The sequence below is a fragment of the Phragmites australis genome, chromosome 24 (assembly GCF_958298935.1).
Source record: "Phragmites australis chromosome 24, lpPhrAust1.1, whole genome shotgun sequence".
NCBI classification, from domain to species: domain Eukaryota; kingdom Viridiplantae; phylum Streptophyta; class Magnoliopsida; order Poales; family Poaceae; genus Phragmites; species Phragmites australis.
The window spans coordinates 19,534,202-19,552,642 of NC_084944.1; the positions used below are offsets into that span (position 1 = coordinate 19,534,202).

General features: G+C 38.6%; 1 protein-coding gene across 2 annotated transcripts; it reads left to right on the forward strand.

Moving 5' to 3' along the window:
- Window positions 1-9,126: 9,126 nt before the first annotated feature.
- On the forward strand, window positions 9,127-14,804 carry LOC133907550 (inositol-tetrakisphosphate 1-kinase 1). Of its 2 annotated transcripts, none has more exons than XM_062349611.1 (10): window positions 9,127-9,590; window positions 10,781-10,862; window positions 11,122-11,154; window positions 11,381-11,501; window positions 12,026-12,118; window positions 12,932-13,051; window positions 13,125-13,301; window positions 13,572-13,627; window positions 13,706-13,790; window positions 14,395-14,804. In XM_062349611.1, the coding sequence occupies exons 1-10, from the start codon at window positions 9,412-9,414 to the stop codon at window positions 14,487-14,489; spliced, it is 1,041 nt and encodes a 346-aa protein (XP_062205595.1). In that variant the 5' UTR covers window positions 9,127-9,411; the 3' UTR covers window positions 14,490-14,804. The 2 variants fall into 2 exon arrangements, with proteins under 2 accessions (XP_062205595.1, XP_062205596.1); XM_062349612.1 differs by lacking the exon at window positions 9,127-9,590 and adding an exon at window positions 9,630-10,375.
- Window positions 14,805-18,441: the final 3,637 nt, after the last annotated feature.

Below are 18,441 nucleotides of genomic sequence, written 5' to 3' on the forward strand. Positions count from 1 at the left end.
ATAGTCTATTTTTGAAAATTAACTTTTTTCATATGGAGTTGAATAGAGATAAACTTTATATTAAAATTTTAGCCCTCGACGGAATCTTCAACTTTATAGTTTTGAAAACTTTTTTAAGATGCCCAAATCTAGCTTACAAATAATTTAACATCTGTAACTATTCTTCCACTTTTATGTTGGCCCAACCCAGATGAGACATAAAATGATAAAAAAAATATAGGTTAGATAAAGGATGAACTCTAATAGTAATAATCACATGGTGAAATGATATATGCATTGTTTAAGTTTGTTCATGATGAAGCTGTGGAAACATGTGTCAGTTTGCATGTTTATGGTGAGTTATTCAGAAATTTATAATATATTCACATAGAGTTAGATGAAAAAATGTGTATATGAACATTGTAGCTCTCAATAAGATCTACAATATTATAGTTGACAACTTTTTAATTTGAAACCACATAAATGCCTAAATAATCATTTAAAGATTTAGATCAGAAAAGTTAAAAGAATAAATTATCTTATAAACTTGTGACACGTGACCATGAGGAGTGATCTAGTTGGAAAAAATGATTTTTTTCAACCCTAAAAATGTCAAATTTGAGACCGAGTATCACTGTCTTTTCGACAGTGATTGTTATATCTCAAGTGGACAACATGCAATAATTAGTATTCTGTTGTAGCGCTCTGAAGAGATTCTAGCTAGTTTTGTGATGGAGCATGCATGAAGAACCATCTCAAGGGCACAACATGCAATCCGGATCAGATTCAGCCTGACCTCATTTTTTTGTGTCGACTATGAAAACCAATCAAGGCAAATATATGGGTGTTGTCTTGTAGCCTCTTATATTGATATAGAATTTTGAGATAATTTAACAGACAATGAGTTGTCTTTTTAGCCATTTCATAGTAATTCTACAATTTCTTAATTTGTACATGGAACAAATTAATAGTGTGAATTGCTTAGCAATAACAATTTGTATAATGGCGTAGAAGTAGTCTCATAGTCTAAAATTTTGGCTTATGAGACCACTACTCCGCGAAATAACAACCTTTTTCTCTCACCTCCCTGTCTCTGCTATTAGAATTATTGGGGTCGACTCATATAATAATTCCTAATAAATCTCAAAGGCTCATATTATGGAGAGGTGGCCCATGTTAAGACCCACCCTTTATTAGTACCATATTGCTAATAGAGGTAGAGGTGAGGGAGTTTTCCCCCTATATATATTCAAGGACCCTCACCCTTTTGGGAACACGTAAAATATATACTGCTAATTGAGAGTAGCTTTAAAATTGGGAACGCTCTCATTTAGTGAGTCTATATAAGAGTTAGGGTTTTCCTCTTTCTCTTTCTATTGTGCTGCCGCTGTAGTCTACTCCATCCCAGTGTCGCCGTGCACCGGCAACCGGAAGAGCAGGTCTTCGAAACCCTCGCTCTTGAGATCTTGCACTGGGAGAGCGCGAATAAGGTTTTTGGAAGCGCTCCGCGTGATTGCTCAAGTTTTTCACCACGGCTCGTCTTCCTGGTTGCTTGGGCGCTGCCCACTGTCATTGTCAACAATTTCAGCACGTCATCAGCAGGATCAATCGTGTCATCAACATGGTGCAACCACCATCTTCAGCAACCTTCACCACGCAGGACCAATACGTAAAAATCATGTTTCTCGTACTTTATTTCCTGCAGTTCCTAATTTTGAGTATAGTAGATCTAGTCATATGTAGTGATTTCGTACACGTCTAGATCATGCTTTGATGATATGATTATATCAGTTTATCAGTTCCTGCTTATGAATTATTTATGGATTAAATTAAACTAAAAGTTGTATTCCATCAATCCAAAAACCTTATTGTAGGCACTTAGGTTTATAATTGGCTAATTTTATCGATGCACTGAGGCCAGACAAGTTTTCTGGTGTGCACTTTAAGAGATGGTAAGTCAAGGTCACTCTGTGGCTGGCGTCTATGAAAGTCTACTGGGTGGCTAATGGCAAGCCGGAAGGAACCCTTACTGTTGAGCAAGAAAATGCGTTCACGGATGCCAATACATTCTTTGTAGGATGCATTTTTTAGCATTCTTGGTGACCATCTTTGTAATGTGTATTTGCACATACAAAGTGCGAAGGAGCTGTGAAATACACTAAATACTAAATTCGGTGTATCAGATGCAGGAAGTAAATTGTATATTATGGAGCAGTATCATGACTACAAGATGGTTGAAAATCGCTCTGTAGTCGAGCAAGCTCATGAGGTTCAATGCATCGTGAAGGAACTCAAACTCCTCAAGATCAATGTACCTGACAAGTTTGTGGCTAGAGGCATTGTTGCCAAGTTACCTCCTTCATGGAGAAACTTTGCCACTGTTCTAAAGCACAAGAGACAAGAGATTACTGTTGAGAGTTTGATCGCGTCTATTGATGTTGAGGAGAAAGCTTGGACTAAGGATTTGAGTCTAAGAGGAGGCGAGGGACAGACTAGCGTCAATATAGTGTAAAAGCCCTTCCACAACAAGAACAAAGGGAAAGATAATAAGTCAAACAAAACTACCACCTTCAAGAAGAAGAAGATGAACACAACAAAACTGTCTTACTTTGTGTGCGGTCAGATTGAACATTTCGTCAAGGATTGTCCAGACCGCAAGGGAAGAAAGGCTCTACAAAAGCAGAACTCAAAGATTGCTAATGTGGTGACCGTTGGCGAAGTTGGAAACGGAGATGCAGGGTATGAAAATTTACCTTCAGTGTTTTCAGTATTTTAGTCTACTAATTGGTGGATTGATAAGGGGGCCAATGTTCATGTGTGTGCTGACATCTCAATGTTCTCTTCTTATGAGGTTGTCTTTGATTCTTCCATCCTAATGGGGAATGAGTCACATGCTTCTGTTCATGGTATTGGCACAGTAGATCTGAAGTTTACTTCAGAAAAGATCGTGCAGCTGAGGAACGTGCAGCATGTTCCTACAATGAATAAGAATCTAGTTAGCGGCTTCCTTCTTTGTAGAGACGGGTTTAATGTGGTGTTAGAGTCCAATAAAGTAGTAGTGTCAGAGTATGGATAATTTATTGGTAAAGGCTATGATTGCGTAGGCCTAGTCCGTTTTTCCCTTTCTGATTTCAGTAATAAGTATGTGAACCATATTTGTGGCAATGCTAATGATGATGCTAGTGTTTAGTATTCGCGGTTATGTTATTTGAATTTTGGTTCTATGACTCGACTTTCCAGCATGAGTTTAATTTTAAATTTTTCCATGGTCAAAGGTTCTAAGTGTTATAGTTGCGTGTAATCAAAACAACCTCGTAAGCCCGACAAAGCAGTCGATGAGAGAAATTTTGTACCTCTAGAATTCATACATTCAGATCTGTGTGAAATGAATGGTGTGTTGATGAAGGGTAAAAAAGATATTTTATGACTTTGATGGATGATACGGCTAGATATTGCTATGTTTATTTGTTGAAAATGAAAGATGAGGCTCTAGATTACTTTAAAATCTATAAGGCAGAAGTTGAGAATCAACTAGAGAGAAAGATCAAAAGAATTAGGATGGATCGTGGTAAAGAGTATTTCTCTAGTGATTTTAATTTATTCTGTGAGAAATATGAGATTATTCATGAGAGGACGCCTCCCTATTCATCCCAATCTAATGGGATTACTGAAAAGAAGAACCACACATTGACTGACTTGGTTAATGCCATGCTAGACACTGCAGGATTATCTAAGGTATAGTAGGGAGAGGCCCTGTTGATTTCATGTCATGTCCTGAATAGAGTTCCTCTCAAGGATAAGGAAAAAACTCCATATGAAGAATGGGAAGGGAGAAAGCCATCACTTTCTTATTTGCGCACTTGGGGATGCTTGGCGAAAGTCAATGTACCAATAACTAAAAAGCACAAGCTCGGACTTAAAATAGTGGATTGTGTCTTTCTGGGATATGCTCATCGGAGTATTGCTTATAGGTTTTTAGTGGTTAAATCTGAGGTACCTAATGTGCATGTCTATATAATGATGGAGTCTCGTGATGCAACGTTTTTTGAGCTCATATTTTCTATGAAAGATTTACATAGTATGTCTAGACTATCTTCTGAGATAATCTCTGAACCTACTCCATCTCTTGAGATTATTGAATAAGTACATGAGCAAGATTCTGAGGAGGATGACAGTGAAGCTCCTAGGAGGAGTAAGAGACAAAGGATTGCAAAGTCTTTTGGTAATGATTTCACTATGTACCTTGTGGATGACACTCCCAAATCTATTTCATAAGCGTTTGCATCTCTAGATGCAGACTACTGGAAAGAGGCTGTACGGAGCGAAATGGATTCCATCCTCGCAAACGGAACTTGGAAGGTCACAGAACGACCCTATGAATGCAAACTTGTGGGTTGCAAGTGGGTGTTTAAGAAGAAGCTTAGATCCGATGGTACTATTGAAAAGTACAAGGCTCGCCCTGTGGCCAAAGGTTATATCCAAAAGGAAGGTAAAGATTTCTTTGACACTTATTCACCTGTTGCGATATTGACTACTATCCGAGTGCTACTTTCCTTGGCTGCCTCACATGGTCTCATCGTTTATCAGATAGACGTTAAGACAGTTTTTCTTAATGGAGAGTTGGACAAGAAAATTTATATGGAACAACCTGATGGTTTTGTAGTAAAAGATTAAGAATGTATGATGTGTAAGTTGTTGAAGTCCTTGTATGGCTTTAAATAAGCTCCTAAACAATGACATGAGAAGTTAGAATTATTGGGACCGGTCCATATAATAATTCTAATAAATCTCAAAGGTCTATATTATGGAGAGATGGCCCATGTTAAGGCCCACCCTTTATTAGTATCATACTGTTAAAGGAATTTTTGGTATTAAATTATTTATGGATTAAATTAAACCTAAAAGTACCATATTGTCAACAATTTCGGCGCATCGTCAGCGGGATCGATTGTGCCATCAACACGATGCAATCAGCATCTTCAGCAATCTTCACCACGCAGGACCAGTACATAAAAATCATGTTTCTTGTATTTTATTTCCTACAGTTCTTAATTTTGAGCATAGTAGATCTAGTCATATGTAGTGATTATGCTCTGATGATATGATCATATCAATTTATCAATTTCTCCTTATGAATTATTTATAGATTAAATAAAACCTAAAAATGCCTTATATTACATCATCTACTTCACATCACTAAAATCTTATGTGACATTGTATGAGATGGTTGATGTATACCAATATACTTTCCTTAGCTTCAGCTCTCAATAATCCATACCCATTCTTGTTAATTATTCTTAACTTGTACCAATAGTCCAATACTATATGGCATCAGATCCAGTCCGCACAAGTTGCAAGATCAACAGACAGCACTACGAATTATAAATTGTGCATGTATAGCTGGGCTTGATAAATCAATAGGATTGATACAATTCGGCAACTAAAGGAATACATACATACATACATACATACATAATTTGCCATGTTTCACACATGGTAGGGATTTGTTTGGCCATTCACCTCACCCATGAATTTTGAACCCCCCTCACCCCCGTTAAAAGTACCAAGATTAATTTATTGGCTTTGTTACTTGTACATTTCCCATAAACAACATGCTCGCGTGGAAAAGACAAAGGACTGGAAGAACGGGGTGCAGAGACAAAGGATTGGAAGAACGGGGTGCAGATATCGCCCTCTAACAACAGCGCAAGCTCATGGTGCCTTACATCAACCTACTTTTAGTCAAGCCGGTCTTGAGATTTTAATGGCCCAAGCGAAACTAAAAATAGACTCTTACTAAATTAAAATATTAAAAAATTATAAAGATAATATTTGATGCATTAAAAAATTGTATTGACTAATATTTTAAGTATATAAAAAAATAACGCTTACCTCAAACACTTTCTAAAGATCATCTGAAATAATTTTTTCTAAAATTTCTAGATGCGAAGTCATTGATGATGGTATCAATATCAATGTTATCCAACAATTTCTTCTTAATGCATAAAGTTGCCAAACCATTTAATTTTGGGGCAATTTGCTAGGTACTATCGCAAAAATCATAAAAGTTGAAAAATACTATTGATGTGAGGATGACATGTGGGCTCTGAGCCTTTGCTCTATAAGCAGAGATAACGCTGTCAAAAAAAGTAATTATGGAATATCTTAATTTTATGATATGTATTCAACTATCTTTGTTTGCATGGCTATTGCAACTGCATTACGTTAACAAGAGCTTGGTTGGACTCATGTTGAGGCAAGTAATATAAGGGTGGCGTGGGAGGGAGAAGCTCATGGAAGAGAGGTCGGTGGGTGCCACTCTCGTGATAAGGCGAAGAATCTAGGTACCTCCGGTTGAGCTTACGTGGGATTTTACATCGAGATTAAATTTATAAGATAGTAAATACAACTACTTAATTTGCAAGGAAGTATTTATAACTTCAAGTGATTTATAGGGTGGTATTTGTAATTTTTTCTTAAAAACCCGATGACATTTAAGCATTTCTTTACCCAATTAACCATGATGGTCCCACGCGCGTTGCAGAACGGATGCCGCAAGACATCATCATCACTCGTGAAACGCGGCAGACGAAAACGGCACTGGCCCGTGGGCTCTCCTCCTGCACGTTGACCACCCGGCGCCACACGTACCATGGACGCTCGAAAAACTTTGTCCCTTGTTAAAAAGGTTTCTATCTCTACCCTTTTAATCTAGGGGCGGATTTCTGTGGTGATTAAAGTGGGCCGTGACTCTTGGCTAAACAGCTTTTCTGTATTTTATAGTTTATTTTGAATCTAATCTGTTAATTTCATTGAGTTCAGTATTCGGCTCAAGCTTCGCCACTATCCAGGTCAAAGAAAAAAAAGATGCAAACGAAAGAAATAGGGAAATTTGAAATTGACAATTCTGGATGTACACATCAATGTCTCGCATGTAGATAAAACTATAAAAGAGTGGCCAATGTTCAATTGAACTATAACTGAGTGGCATGCCCACATTTTTTGTCGAAGAAATTGGATAGTGCTTCCTTGCTTCATCTCGACACCCAAAATTTTAATTTGCGTTCGAGACGGAGCAAGGCCCAAATGGCATTATTAGCGCAGATTTTGTTATACTGTAGTTGGCAAGAATAAAATTTATTTGGCTAAGAGCCGAGGTGCCACACCGTATATTGAACTTATATATAGGACTCTCTGTCTCAATATCGATGAGTTCAATTTGTGGTATACATAATCAATTAGCATTGCCACACTTTTAAAAATGATAGATAATATTTCACCATGTTCAATTGAATTTTGAGAAAAAGGCCGGGTAGGGGTGTGGGGTTGAACCCTTTTAGTAATCTAAAGACTTGAATGGTTTTACAAATCAAATTAGTACTATATAAATGGTTGAAAGAAATTATATGTTTTCATTTTCAAAATTTAGCTAGTCATGAATTTGAGATCAATTTAATGTTTAAGTGGGGATATGAAGAATAAATGAGACAAAAGCATGTATACCTCTCAAAAGTGTGTCCAAGCAACTGATTGCTAGTGCATAAAGGTCGAGAGAATGATTTTTCCAGAAAGGAAAATTTATGCCAAAGAAGATTCTTGTGCATTATATATATATGGTTTCAATATCCATTTAAACTCAGAGGAATATTACTGGTGTATAAAAGGAACAACTTTAATCACTTATAGTATATTCTCGTGCTAATTAATTAAGCATATTCGTTTTTGTCCTAATATTATTTAATTTGCGCATCATCTATCACATCTAGAGAATGTATCACAAATCTACAATAGTCAAACTCCAACTCTCAACGCAGCAAAGTGCCTTTTAAATATTCTTTTTCCAACAGTTCTTTTCACCGTCAGTAAACAAAACCAAATTATTAGGCTACATAACAACATGCGCTGAGGTATCATGTGTTATCTAGCTTACAAATCAATTCAAACATTAAACACGATCGAAATTCTAAACCCACTTTTAATATTTGGAAAACCATCTTAATTTTCCCGATTGTATATTTTTGCAAATATGATTGCACTTGAGAGCGGAAGAGATGGTTATTCCTCTCAGTTGTACCATCTCACTCTCATCCCATACCATACAAGCAGATGCTATTTTCTGTATGGATTGTATATGTAGTTTGAGAAAAAATATGGGTGGAATCATATTAATTAAAAAAGTGTTTGGTTAATTTTATCTGTTTGAACAGATTTAGCTGATTTTCTGTTTGGTTGATTGAATTTAAGATCGTATGAGCGAATAGAAGAGTTGAGATTCTGATTGTTTATTCGCATAAATATGATTTTATGACACTAATAGGTGGGTCTATCTGCATGACCAGATGCAACAACTTGCATCGTGTGAATATGTACATGAGGTGAAGCAGGTTGAGCGGAGTCATGTTGTTGAAAAGAAGAGTATATTGTTGGTTGTATCTGCCTTGACAGATTGAGCTGACTTTCTGATTAGTTGATAGAATTTGAGGTTGCATGAGCGAATGAAAAGTCGAGATTCTGATTGGTTGCTTGTAAAAAAGGTGACTAGATTTTTGCGTGTGCTTTGCATGTGGCGGGACACAGGATGCTGCGGGGTGCGGGCGCGAGCGGGAGGGCACGGGAGCGCATGTGGAGGCACGGGACATGGGACATGGGCCCATGTGGGAGACGTGAGCGCGCGAGACGGACGGACGACAGATCACGCATGACGATAGGAAATTAACGAGAGATTTTATGATATTGATAAGTAGATCTGTCTGTTTGAGCAGATACAGCAGCTTGCATCTGCTAGATCAGACTATGGAGGGAAGCTTTCCTCCCGAACTAGGCTATAGATGTGCATATACATGTATCATATCAGACTGAAATAATACATGTAAATAATTAAATACGTTTTTCTATAGGATATACGCATCCGCTGATTCAATATCACATATGCGAACCGATCACCCCAAAGGTATATATATCGACAAGTTGATCTCGTATATATATAATCTTCAAATACAATATGCCGTATAAGCGTACTCATGACAAGTGAGTTTTAAATAACATTCAGTTTCGATAAGTGCTAAGAGGCCACAGAATTGTGCGGCCGCAGAGGATCCGAGCAGCAGCTCTATGCTCCCCTCGTCGTCTACAAATACCCTCCCGCTCTCCTTCCGCTTGCTCCCTCTCTCTCTCTCCTCTCGCTAGCCTCGCCATTAAAACGCAAAGCTCCAAAAGAAAAAAAAGAAAGGAGCTTTCTGCGGAAAAACTTCCTCTTCCTCTTCTATTCTCCCCAAAATCAACCATAAATCCTCCGTCGCAAACCCTACCCGTATCCGATTTTTTCCCCGCCAGGTTTTCACCAGATTTTTTCCCCGATTTTTCGAACAACTTAGTTTTTTTGTTCGGGGGTTATTTCGTTGCCATTACTGGGCGGGGTTAGGGTTTGGGGAGATGAGGTTGCATGAGGGGGTGTCAGATGAAGAGGAGGCGGCGGCTGCGGTGGGGGCGGACCCAGTGGCCGTGTCCCTGCCGCCATCCGCTGCGGGGCAGCAGCGGCTGGTGGTGGGGTACGCGCTCACCAAGAAGAAGGTGAAGAGCTTCCTGCAGCCCAAGCTGCTCGCGCTCGCCAGGTAATATAAGGCCTGCTGACCCCCAGCGTCAAAGCTGGAATCTTTTGTGTGGTTCTCCCAGGAGAAGAGGCGTGTGGTGTGCTGTGCTGTGGTCACCGATTTGGTTGACGGAAAAAGATGTGTGTTTTATATAATTTTTCTTCTGGGCCAAGGGGAGGGAAATGGTGGTGGGCTTAGGGAGGCCGGGTACGGGTTGTGCTGGCTTTTGAACCTCTGGTGTACATGGCTGATCGAATCACGATCGGATTGTGTTGTTCCCCTTGTTGAAACATTTGGTCGGGGAGAAGTGAATTTTGCTGATTCAGGAATAGGGAAGCGTTTTTTTAATTACAAAATAACTTGATTTGTAAGTTTTTTCGATGGAAATGACTGCTTATTCGCTGTTTGTAAGGCAGTGAGGCGAGTAGCGGTGAAGTCGGAGCCTTATGATCTTGTGAAAGTTAGTGGATAGTAAGAGTGGCTTCTGCATGAGTTGTGGAAGCTAAGAACGGGGTTATTATTTTACTAGTATTGGACGGAAACTGGGGTGCTTGCATGTGAAATGTCAATTCTGAGTCAAGTAATCATTGGTCGCCATTACATTTCTGTTGTTTTGACTCTTTGTTATAGCACATCACATGTCTTAGATTTGTCTTTAAATCTTGAATTAAGCTTCACACTGAACTACACCATAATATGAATATTTTGACTTGACCAAGGCTTGATCCATGCTCCCATCAACAAAGGATGTGGATATGGAAATAAAGGAAATGGAACAGGGAGCATTTCTCTTCTCTGTGAGAAGGGTACATTTTGTTATTTCTTATGAATCTTAGTTAGTATGGTTTTTGCTCATTTATAAGTATTTTAAGTACTATGTTTATTGTTCTATATTGCTGCTTTAGTAAGGGTTTTTAAGGCTATCTTCTGTCAGGTGAATTTTGGTAATTTGTTTCCATTCAATCTTGTAGACCAGAATTTCATGTGTTGTTGTCCTCAATGCTTTCCAATTCATAGTATCAAGTATGGACATCTAGAATGAGCTTGAAATTGGATATTTTGCTCCAAGAAGGTTATCGATGTGGTGTAAAGAAAATTGAATTCTGGTCTACAAGATGTACTTGCTTTGTATTATTATGACCAGTGTGCTCTTACCAGCCTTGTTTTATGTCATTTGATGAGTATTTTGTAATTCTACATTTTTTTTTCAGGAAGAAAGGCATTCATTTTGTATCAATCGATGAGACTCGTCCTCTCTCCGAACAAGGCCCATTTGACATTATTTTGCACAAGGTCAGTTGCCGTGTCTTTCTTTTGAGATTCATCATACCAATTTTTTGATATTGCAGTTCTGGATATCCCATCTTAAGTTTTATTGAACTTCCAGATGCACTTTTCTATCTCTACCTTTTATTGAACTTCCAGATGCACTTTTCCATCTCTACCTCATAAGAGAATTCTGCATACTGCATCTTATTTCCAAAACTGTTCTTTATACTCCTGTATTGATTTTGTTTGCTTCCGGCTGATTTTCTTGCATTCTTATTGTCAGCTTACTAGCAAGGAGTGGCAGCAAGTTCTGGAGGTAGGCCCTGAACACCAAAGTGGAAACTTTCCTTTGCAGTGTTTAGTTGTGTACACCTTAGAACAGGGTCTACATCTAGTGTAGCCACTAATATGTTTGTTGTATAGTTGTTTCTGTCGGCAACATGCAATTTGGCACTATGTTTCACTTAAAAGCCTGGTTGCAATAAGTAGGGTGTTGCATATGTTTTTTTCTGCATGTATTCACTTCTTTCATATTCTTCAAGGATTATCGCGAAGAGCATCCAGAAGTGACTGTCCTTGACCCACCAAATGCTATCCGACATTTGCACAATCGCCAGTCGATGCTTCAAGAAGTTGCTGATTTGAATTTGTCCAATGGCTACGGTAATTTTGTAGTTTTAAATATTGACATTCATGTACTAGCAAATAGATTTATGTGATAGGCTCTCTTTGCTCTTATTATGCTCTTTTGTATAAGTTAACTTTGATATGTTATGATCCAGTGTAACGCAGTAACAGTGATCCTGCTGATCCTAAAAAAAAGGAGCCATTGCCCACGCCCTGTAATAACTGCATGAGGACAGGAACACTATAATTGTTGATGTGCTCTCTCACATTGAACTGTTATAAGGTTAATTCCCAATTAGTCAAGTGTTGAAATTATTGGTAGGATTGTTAGAAACTTTAATTGTATTGGCATGGGATAAGAGACACTGCTTAGTTTGGGACTTCTACTTTTTTGAAATCTGATAATGGTTCTCTAACTTTCTAAAAATGTAAAATTGCAATCTTAATGACATAGCTGAAATTGCATTATGCACCTTTTTTCCTTGGAAAACACCTTTTTTCCTTGGAAAATAACATGTTGACCTTATCATTTGATTAATTCTTGTGATAAATTATTGCAGGTGAGGTTTGCACTCCACGACAGCTGGTCATCATGAAAGATCCGTCTTCTATACCTGATGCAGTTGCGAAGGCTGGACTAACCTTGCCCTTGGGTGAGTTATTCACACCTTCTAAATATTAGAAGCCATGAAAATAGTACACAAAAGTATGTGAATGGTAATGATGTTCTATGCCTAAAATTTTCTGTGTTGGAACTTATCGTAGAATATTTGTACATTGGTTCATCTAAACTCGTCAATAGGGCACAAATAGTTCCATTTTGTTGAGTTCACGAAAATTTATATGTTTCGAGTTTGTTAAGATGCTCTAGAATCAGTGACTGCCATTTCTTTATTATCAGAGATAGTCTTCCTTGGTGATCTGCTATTTAGATACAGAACTGTCTCCCTGTTTTGGTTTTGAATTTGGCTTTCTCCTGTAATTTTCTTTATGTGCTTGATTGCTATATGCAAAATGTTCCTTCGAGCAGGAGATGCAATGATCAAACAAATCAGGGGTTTAAACTCTTTTGCACAGCCTCTCTAGATTTTTGATGAGTCAACGACATGTAAAATTATTCAATCTTAATAATGCTTTGCATGCTAGCTTTTAAATTGGTACTTGTTAGTGTTTACTAGTGACATGGGAATGAAAGTGAGGCTGGTCTGGGGCTAGAGTGTGACAGGGGTAGTCACTGACTCGCTGTTACAAAACTTTGCTCTTTCATTAAATTCCGTCCAGTTTAACTAATGATGAAGGCAACTTTTCTATGGTCATGCCACTGAGTGCCACCTCCATTTATTTTCGGTTCTAGCTTGCTATGTCTTGTTTGTTTATCTGTTCCTAGTTCATCAAATGTAACATATTCAAAACAAGACGGGGTAAAATCCTGGATGTTTTTGATGTGAATAGTACTCTTTTTGCAGTTGCCAAACCATTGGTCGTTGATGGAACATCAAAATCTCATGAACTATCTCTTGCGTATGTGGAGACATCGCTGCCTTTACTTGATCCCCCTCTAGTTCTCCAGGAATTTGTCAACCATGGTAAACATTTGATTCTTCTCCCATATGTACTTGCAAATGTTCGATCTAAGCTAAAACTTTGTTTTCTGTACAGGTGGGATCCTATTTAAGGTATATATTGTTGGTGAAACAATAAGGGTTGTCCGCCGGTTTTCTCTTCCTGATGTTAACACCTATGACTTGGGAAACAATGATGGCATCTTCCAGTTTCCAAGAGTTTCCTGTGCTACAAATAGTGCAGATGATGCAGATGTTGACCCTTGTATTGCAGGTTAGCTTCTGTGCTGGGGTAAATCAATTTAAAATTGACATTGGTGTAAGATATTGTAACTTGCTTGCTTCACCTTAGTCCTTTTACTTGAGAGTTGTGCTATTGCACCTTCTGTACAGTATGCTCTGTTGAATGACCTATTTTTCATTTTTCTGCCCATTAAAAAATAATGTGCTGAAGTTGCTCAGTCGCTGAGGATAGGAATCCACTTTTTAATCTTCATGTTAATCATATTTTTGTAACTGAAGGAACTCATTGTTGTTATGACAGAACTTCCGCCAAAGCCACTTCTAGAGAAACTCGGCAGGGAGCTTCGGTGCCGACTGGTATGAGTAAATCTCATTCATGTTAGACAGATACAACACTACCATTTTTTGCTCACCTGACACTGTAAAAAATATCAGGGTCTTAGACTGTTTAACATAGATGTGATTAGAGAACATGGAAGAAAGGATAGATACTATGTCATTGACATCAACTACTTTCCTGGTAAGTCTTTCAATATTATTTGTCCTCTCTATTTCCCTCCCTCTCTGTGTATATGTACACCGAGCGGTTATATTGGATGCAGTTTGTAAATGCTCTAGTTTTGCCCGTGAATACTCCACTTGTTAGCTGAAATTTTATCCCTGCCAATGTACGTCTGGGGTGTAAACCATTGTTTGGATTGGATTATGGCCAGAACATAGCCATTGTTTGTATAGCAGCTAAGCATATTGCCTATTGCTGCATCTGTATATTGGTCTCAGTTCATCATGTTATGCATATGTTTTTAGCATGAAGTTAAATTTACTAGGACTTCCAGGTGAAATTAAATTTATATGGAACATGAAGGACAGCCTGATGGATAACAGGGATTACTAGGATTTTATATTTAGGCAAGAAATAGTTCCTTTAGCTAAACTTGCACAGATGAAGCTCAGTTTACCATCGGTGCTATTAAATAAGCTTCTGTTTTCACTCACAGAATCATGTAGTGGTTGTAGATATGTTACATGACAGGATTGCAAGCTTGTAATTTATTATTGAAGCAAAGCACTATATCGCTATTCAATGTTGTGTTTTTCTGATTGTTCTGGTTTGAATTCTGTAGGATATGGTAAGATGCCAGGCTACGAGCACATATTTACCGACTTCCTGCTAAGCCTCGTGCAAAGCAAGTACAAGAGGTGTCTAAGCGGGAGCTAAAGCATAGAGAAGCTTACTGAGATGGAGACCTTTAACAGATGCTAGCCAATCAGCCATGTAACAGTGGCAAGTAGATAGATTTTCCAGTTTGTACATATCAAGGGGTGCAGCCTTTTTATGAGAGGAGGTACATATCAAGGGGTGTGGCCTTTTTATGTGGGCTGGGCAGGGACTATATATCAGAAGAAAGAAAGGTTCGTGGCCCTGTAGTGCCCAACCTGTGTAAATCCTTAACTGAGTCGAGTGCTTACCTGAAGTTTTCTTTTCAGCAAAATGTTGTAGCCAGCCACTTGAGAAGGGGTGCTGCCAGATGATATTTGGGATTTAGTTCAGTTTTGAACTAAATATGAAGGATTCGATTCCCAATACCCGCTTTTCAAATAGGCCCATAGTGCTGCTAATTTTCCTGATTTTATAGCTCTGGCTGCTACAACTTGTATACCTTTCAAAAGCAAGATATTTTGGATCGTAAAGTGACAGTCACATCATCGTTCGAGGGTGCATAGCTCTCTGGATGACACCATAGGTCGTTTTCAGTAAATTCTAGGTCTGAATGTTCAACTTGTTTTCTTTAGTTCATCTGGTAAATTAAAATCATTATCTAGCTGATTCAAGAGGAGCAGTTTCTTACTAATTTCTTAGGAGTTCCACATGCAATAGTGATGTCTCTGCCCTGCTCTTTCTTTGTGCCTGCTTGTACTTCATTTGGCTGATAGTGCAATGGCTTGTGAACACTCTGGCATGGACCCTGAGAATCAATGCAAAACTAGCTGTCAGTACGTACACCATTGAATTTCTACCGATGTTTCACTGAAGAATCAACCATGCAGTGGCAGAATATGAACAGAAATTGTTCAGAAATGACTAAACTTGCTGACCGCATCTGAGAATAAGACCACACTCTTGTAAATTCCCCAGCTTGCATTGGATAGGTGAAATCTAGCTTGTTATTTGGATAGATATGGGGGGTTAACACACATACTAGGGCCAATTATTTCCAGCTGCTACTTTTATTGTGCTCATCGGAACATGCTAGTGAGATACTAATAGAAGAAAGGAATGAAGTGCATGTCACACAACGATTTGTCAGCCCGTGCTTTTCACATTCAAATACATAATGAAAGCTCTCAGAATATTATCTTCGTCGGTCAAGATCACTTACTTTATATCTCACATTACGCGATGAAAATATCGCATACCAATCAAGTTAATTTGAGAAATTAAATTAAAATATACCTTGATTTATATATGATGAGTGATTGATAATGTTATCAATTTAGTTTGTCAAGTTTTAGATTGCTTGAACTTGGCTTGAGTATTTTGATTATAGATTAACTGGAGTTGGAGTTGAAGAAATGTGTTTGCTTGTCTTATGATGTGTAGGTGATGGATGTAACTTAGCGATCGACGACAGGTGATCGAGGCTAAGTGGATGCTTGGTGCCAGACGATCAAGGAGGCCAGACGGAATCAAGGGTGATCTTAGTTGTACATGTAAAGGTCAAGTAAAACATGAAATGAAGGATAAAGATAGCGTGTTGACAAAGTTAAGAGAAATAGATGCCGGTGCAAGTGACAAGGTGACCTAAGGGATCGAGAGCGGGAGAGACTTGCCGGCGGTTAGGATCACAAGATAGAGTACACGTGTCGACATCAGAGCGCTTACTTAAGGTGTAAACAAGTGGCAAGTCACGCTTTGAGAAGCGTCCAGAGAGTTTCACGGTTGGGTCTCAAAACCATGAGATGATTGAAGGAGTATGTGGCATCATCAGTAAGCTTGTGTCGAGGCGAAGTTAAATCGTGAAGGCGTTGCGGCTGTTTGATAGACGGAGCAAGAAATGGACCAAAATACCATCGGTGGTAGGTAGGAGTGTACTACAAGAGAGAGGTATTTTGGTAATAAGCTAGAAAATTAGAGGTAAAGTTTTCTAAGTTATAAATAGATGGGTATGACTATAAGAGAGTTGGAACCAGCCACTTGAACCCCTTGTGCCACTCATTTGAAAGCCTAGTGCTAGGATTTTAGAGGAGATGAAGATGAGTGTTTAGCCTATGTAATAAATGAGAGTTTTTGAGAGAAAAATCTTTATAATTCACGTAAAATAGGGCTGACCTTTGAGTAACGAAGTTTATATTTTTTGCATATGCTTAAATTCTCCTTCTTCTAGTTTCTCTCTATTGGTTCCCTTGCAAGTTTTCTTTTTTCGGTTGTGATTTTCTTGTTGATTTTTGTTTTTACCTTTGAGCTACGATTTTTCAACATTAGAAAGTTTTTCTTCATATTGCTAGAGACATAAACTTTCATATACTCATGTATTTGAGAGGGTCTTGAATCCTCTTGTCTCTAGATCATCAACTTGCAGAGTTGCTTCTTTCGGTGACTGTTTTTTTGTTTTGTTCTTCATTCAAGTTTCATGCTTTTGTGCTCAAAGACATATGGAATGGTCTTGAATGGAACATATGATTAATATTCCATCTATGGAGTCATATTGCCTTGGAATTTTTTTCTCGCTTTGTCTTTCTAAAGTTTATCCTTCTATTTGTACGTTTTTGAGGAGCGTTGGGTGAACAAAGAGTATGCCATGTATTTCATAAGAAATTTATAAGACACCTATTCACTCCCCTCTAGTCACCTATCTCGGTCCTACAACTGGTATCAGAGCCAGTTTGATCACTTGTTAACCCTAATTGGCTTTGTGATCTGTAGGCGACATGGAGAGAAGTGAGAAGATTCCTTTGTTTGATGGTCGAGATTTTTTGTACTAAAATGTACGCATGGAGGCTTATCTTCTAAGTCAAGGAAGTGCAATATGTGAAATAGTTGATTCCAATTATGCAGTCCCTGCTGCTCGCACGACTTAGGTTTAAATTGAACAGTATGAGGCCAACAACAAGGCCAGAAATATTATGTTCATAAGCTTGAGTCAGGATGAGTTTAATAGGGACCAGCACCTCAGTACTGCCTGGAAAATATGGACTACTCCGAGTGTCTTTCATGAAGGCACTAATCAGATTAAGGCCAAATACTAAAGCACATACAACCAAGAATATCAAATATTTGTGCATAGGCCTGGTGAATCTGTGGATATTATGTTTGCTCGTTTTGATGGAATTAGGAGCAACCTTAGATCTACTAGTGTTTTGCCCTACTTTGATCATTAGAGGGTGATTAAACTTCTCTATGCTCTCGATCGTAGCATATGGGAAGTAAAGATCTCGAGCATTGAAGAGTCATCAAGTTACGACACGTTAACTTGTAATGAACTCTTCAGCAAGCTCAAGTCCACCGCGATAGTCAAGGTGGCTCGGATAGGCCTCGGAAACCCCTTGTCTCAGAACATGTCATTGGTTTCCAGATCTAATGGTGGAAATCAAGCTAGAGTTAGCTATTCTTACGCTAACACTTCACCTAGTGATTTTGCTTTATCTTCTTTGGTTTCTATCATAAAGAAGCAGGTAGATGCACTGGATGATGAAGACCTTGCTCTCATTGTGAAGAAGTTCATCCGCTTCTACAACAACAGAAGAGACCAGAGGAGAGGGGGCTCCCGTGCTTGTTTTGAGTGTGGTGATACCACTCACTTCAAGGCGGATTGCCCCAAGCTCAAGAAGAGAGAGGACCGCAACTATGACTTTGACAAGCACAAGAAGAAGAACAATAAGCCCTTCTTCAAGAAGAACCACAATAAGATGGCCAAGAATGCGACCAAGGTGGCTTGGGCATTTGTGGTGGATTTGAGCGATATTGACACCTCTTCAAGCTCGGAGGAGGAGGAACCGCAAGTGAAGAATAAGAAAAAGGCCAAGGACTTCACCAGCATCTGCTTCATGGCTGATGACAACAACGACAGTGATCCCGAGCTTGATCCCTCTGAGGTATTACCTTTCTATGACAAGCTTTTTATCCAAGTTGATACCTTGAATGATGCTCTTGGTAGTTAGGATAGGTTACT

Excerpts from the sequence above, each read along its gene's own strand:
- LOC133907550 (XM_062349611.1), top strand. The coding sequence starts at position 9,412 with ATGAGGTTGCATGAGGGGGTGTCAGATGAAGAGGAGGCGGCGGCTGCG. Across the intron at positions 12,119-12,931 it reads TGGACTAACCTTGCCCTTGG|TTGCCAAACCATTGGTCGTT; the intron begins GTGAGTTATTCA and ends CTCTTTTTGCAG. Across the intron at positions 13,052-13,124 it reads CCAGGAATTTGTCAACCATG|GTGGGATCCTATTTAAGGTA; the intron begins GTAAACATTTGA and ends TTTTCTGTACAG.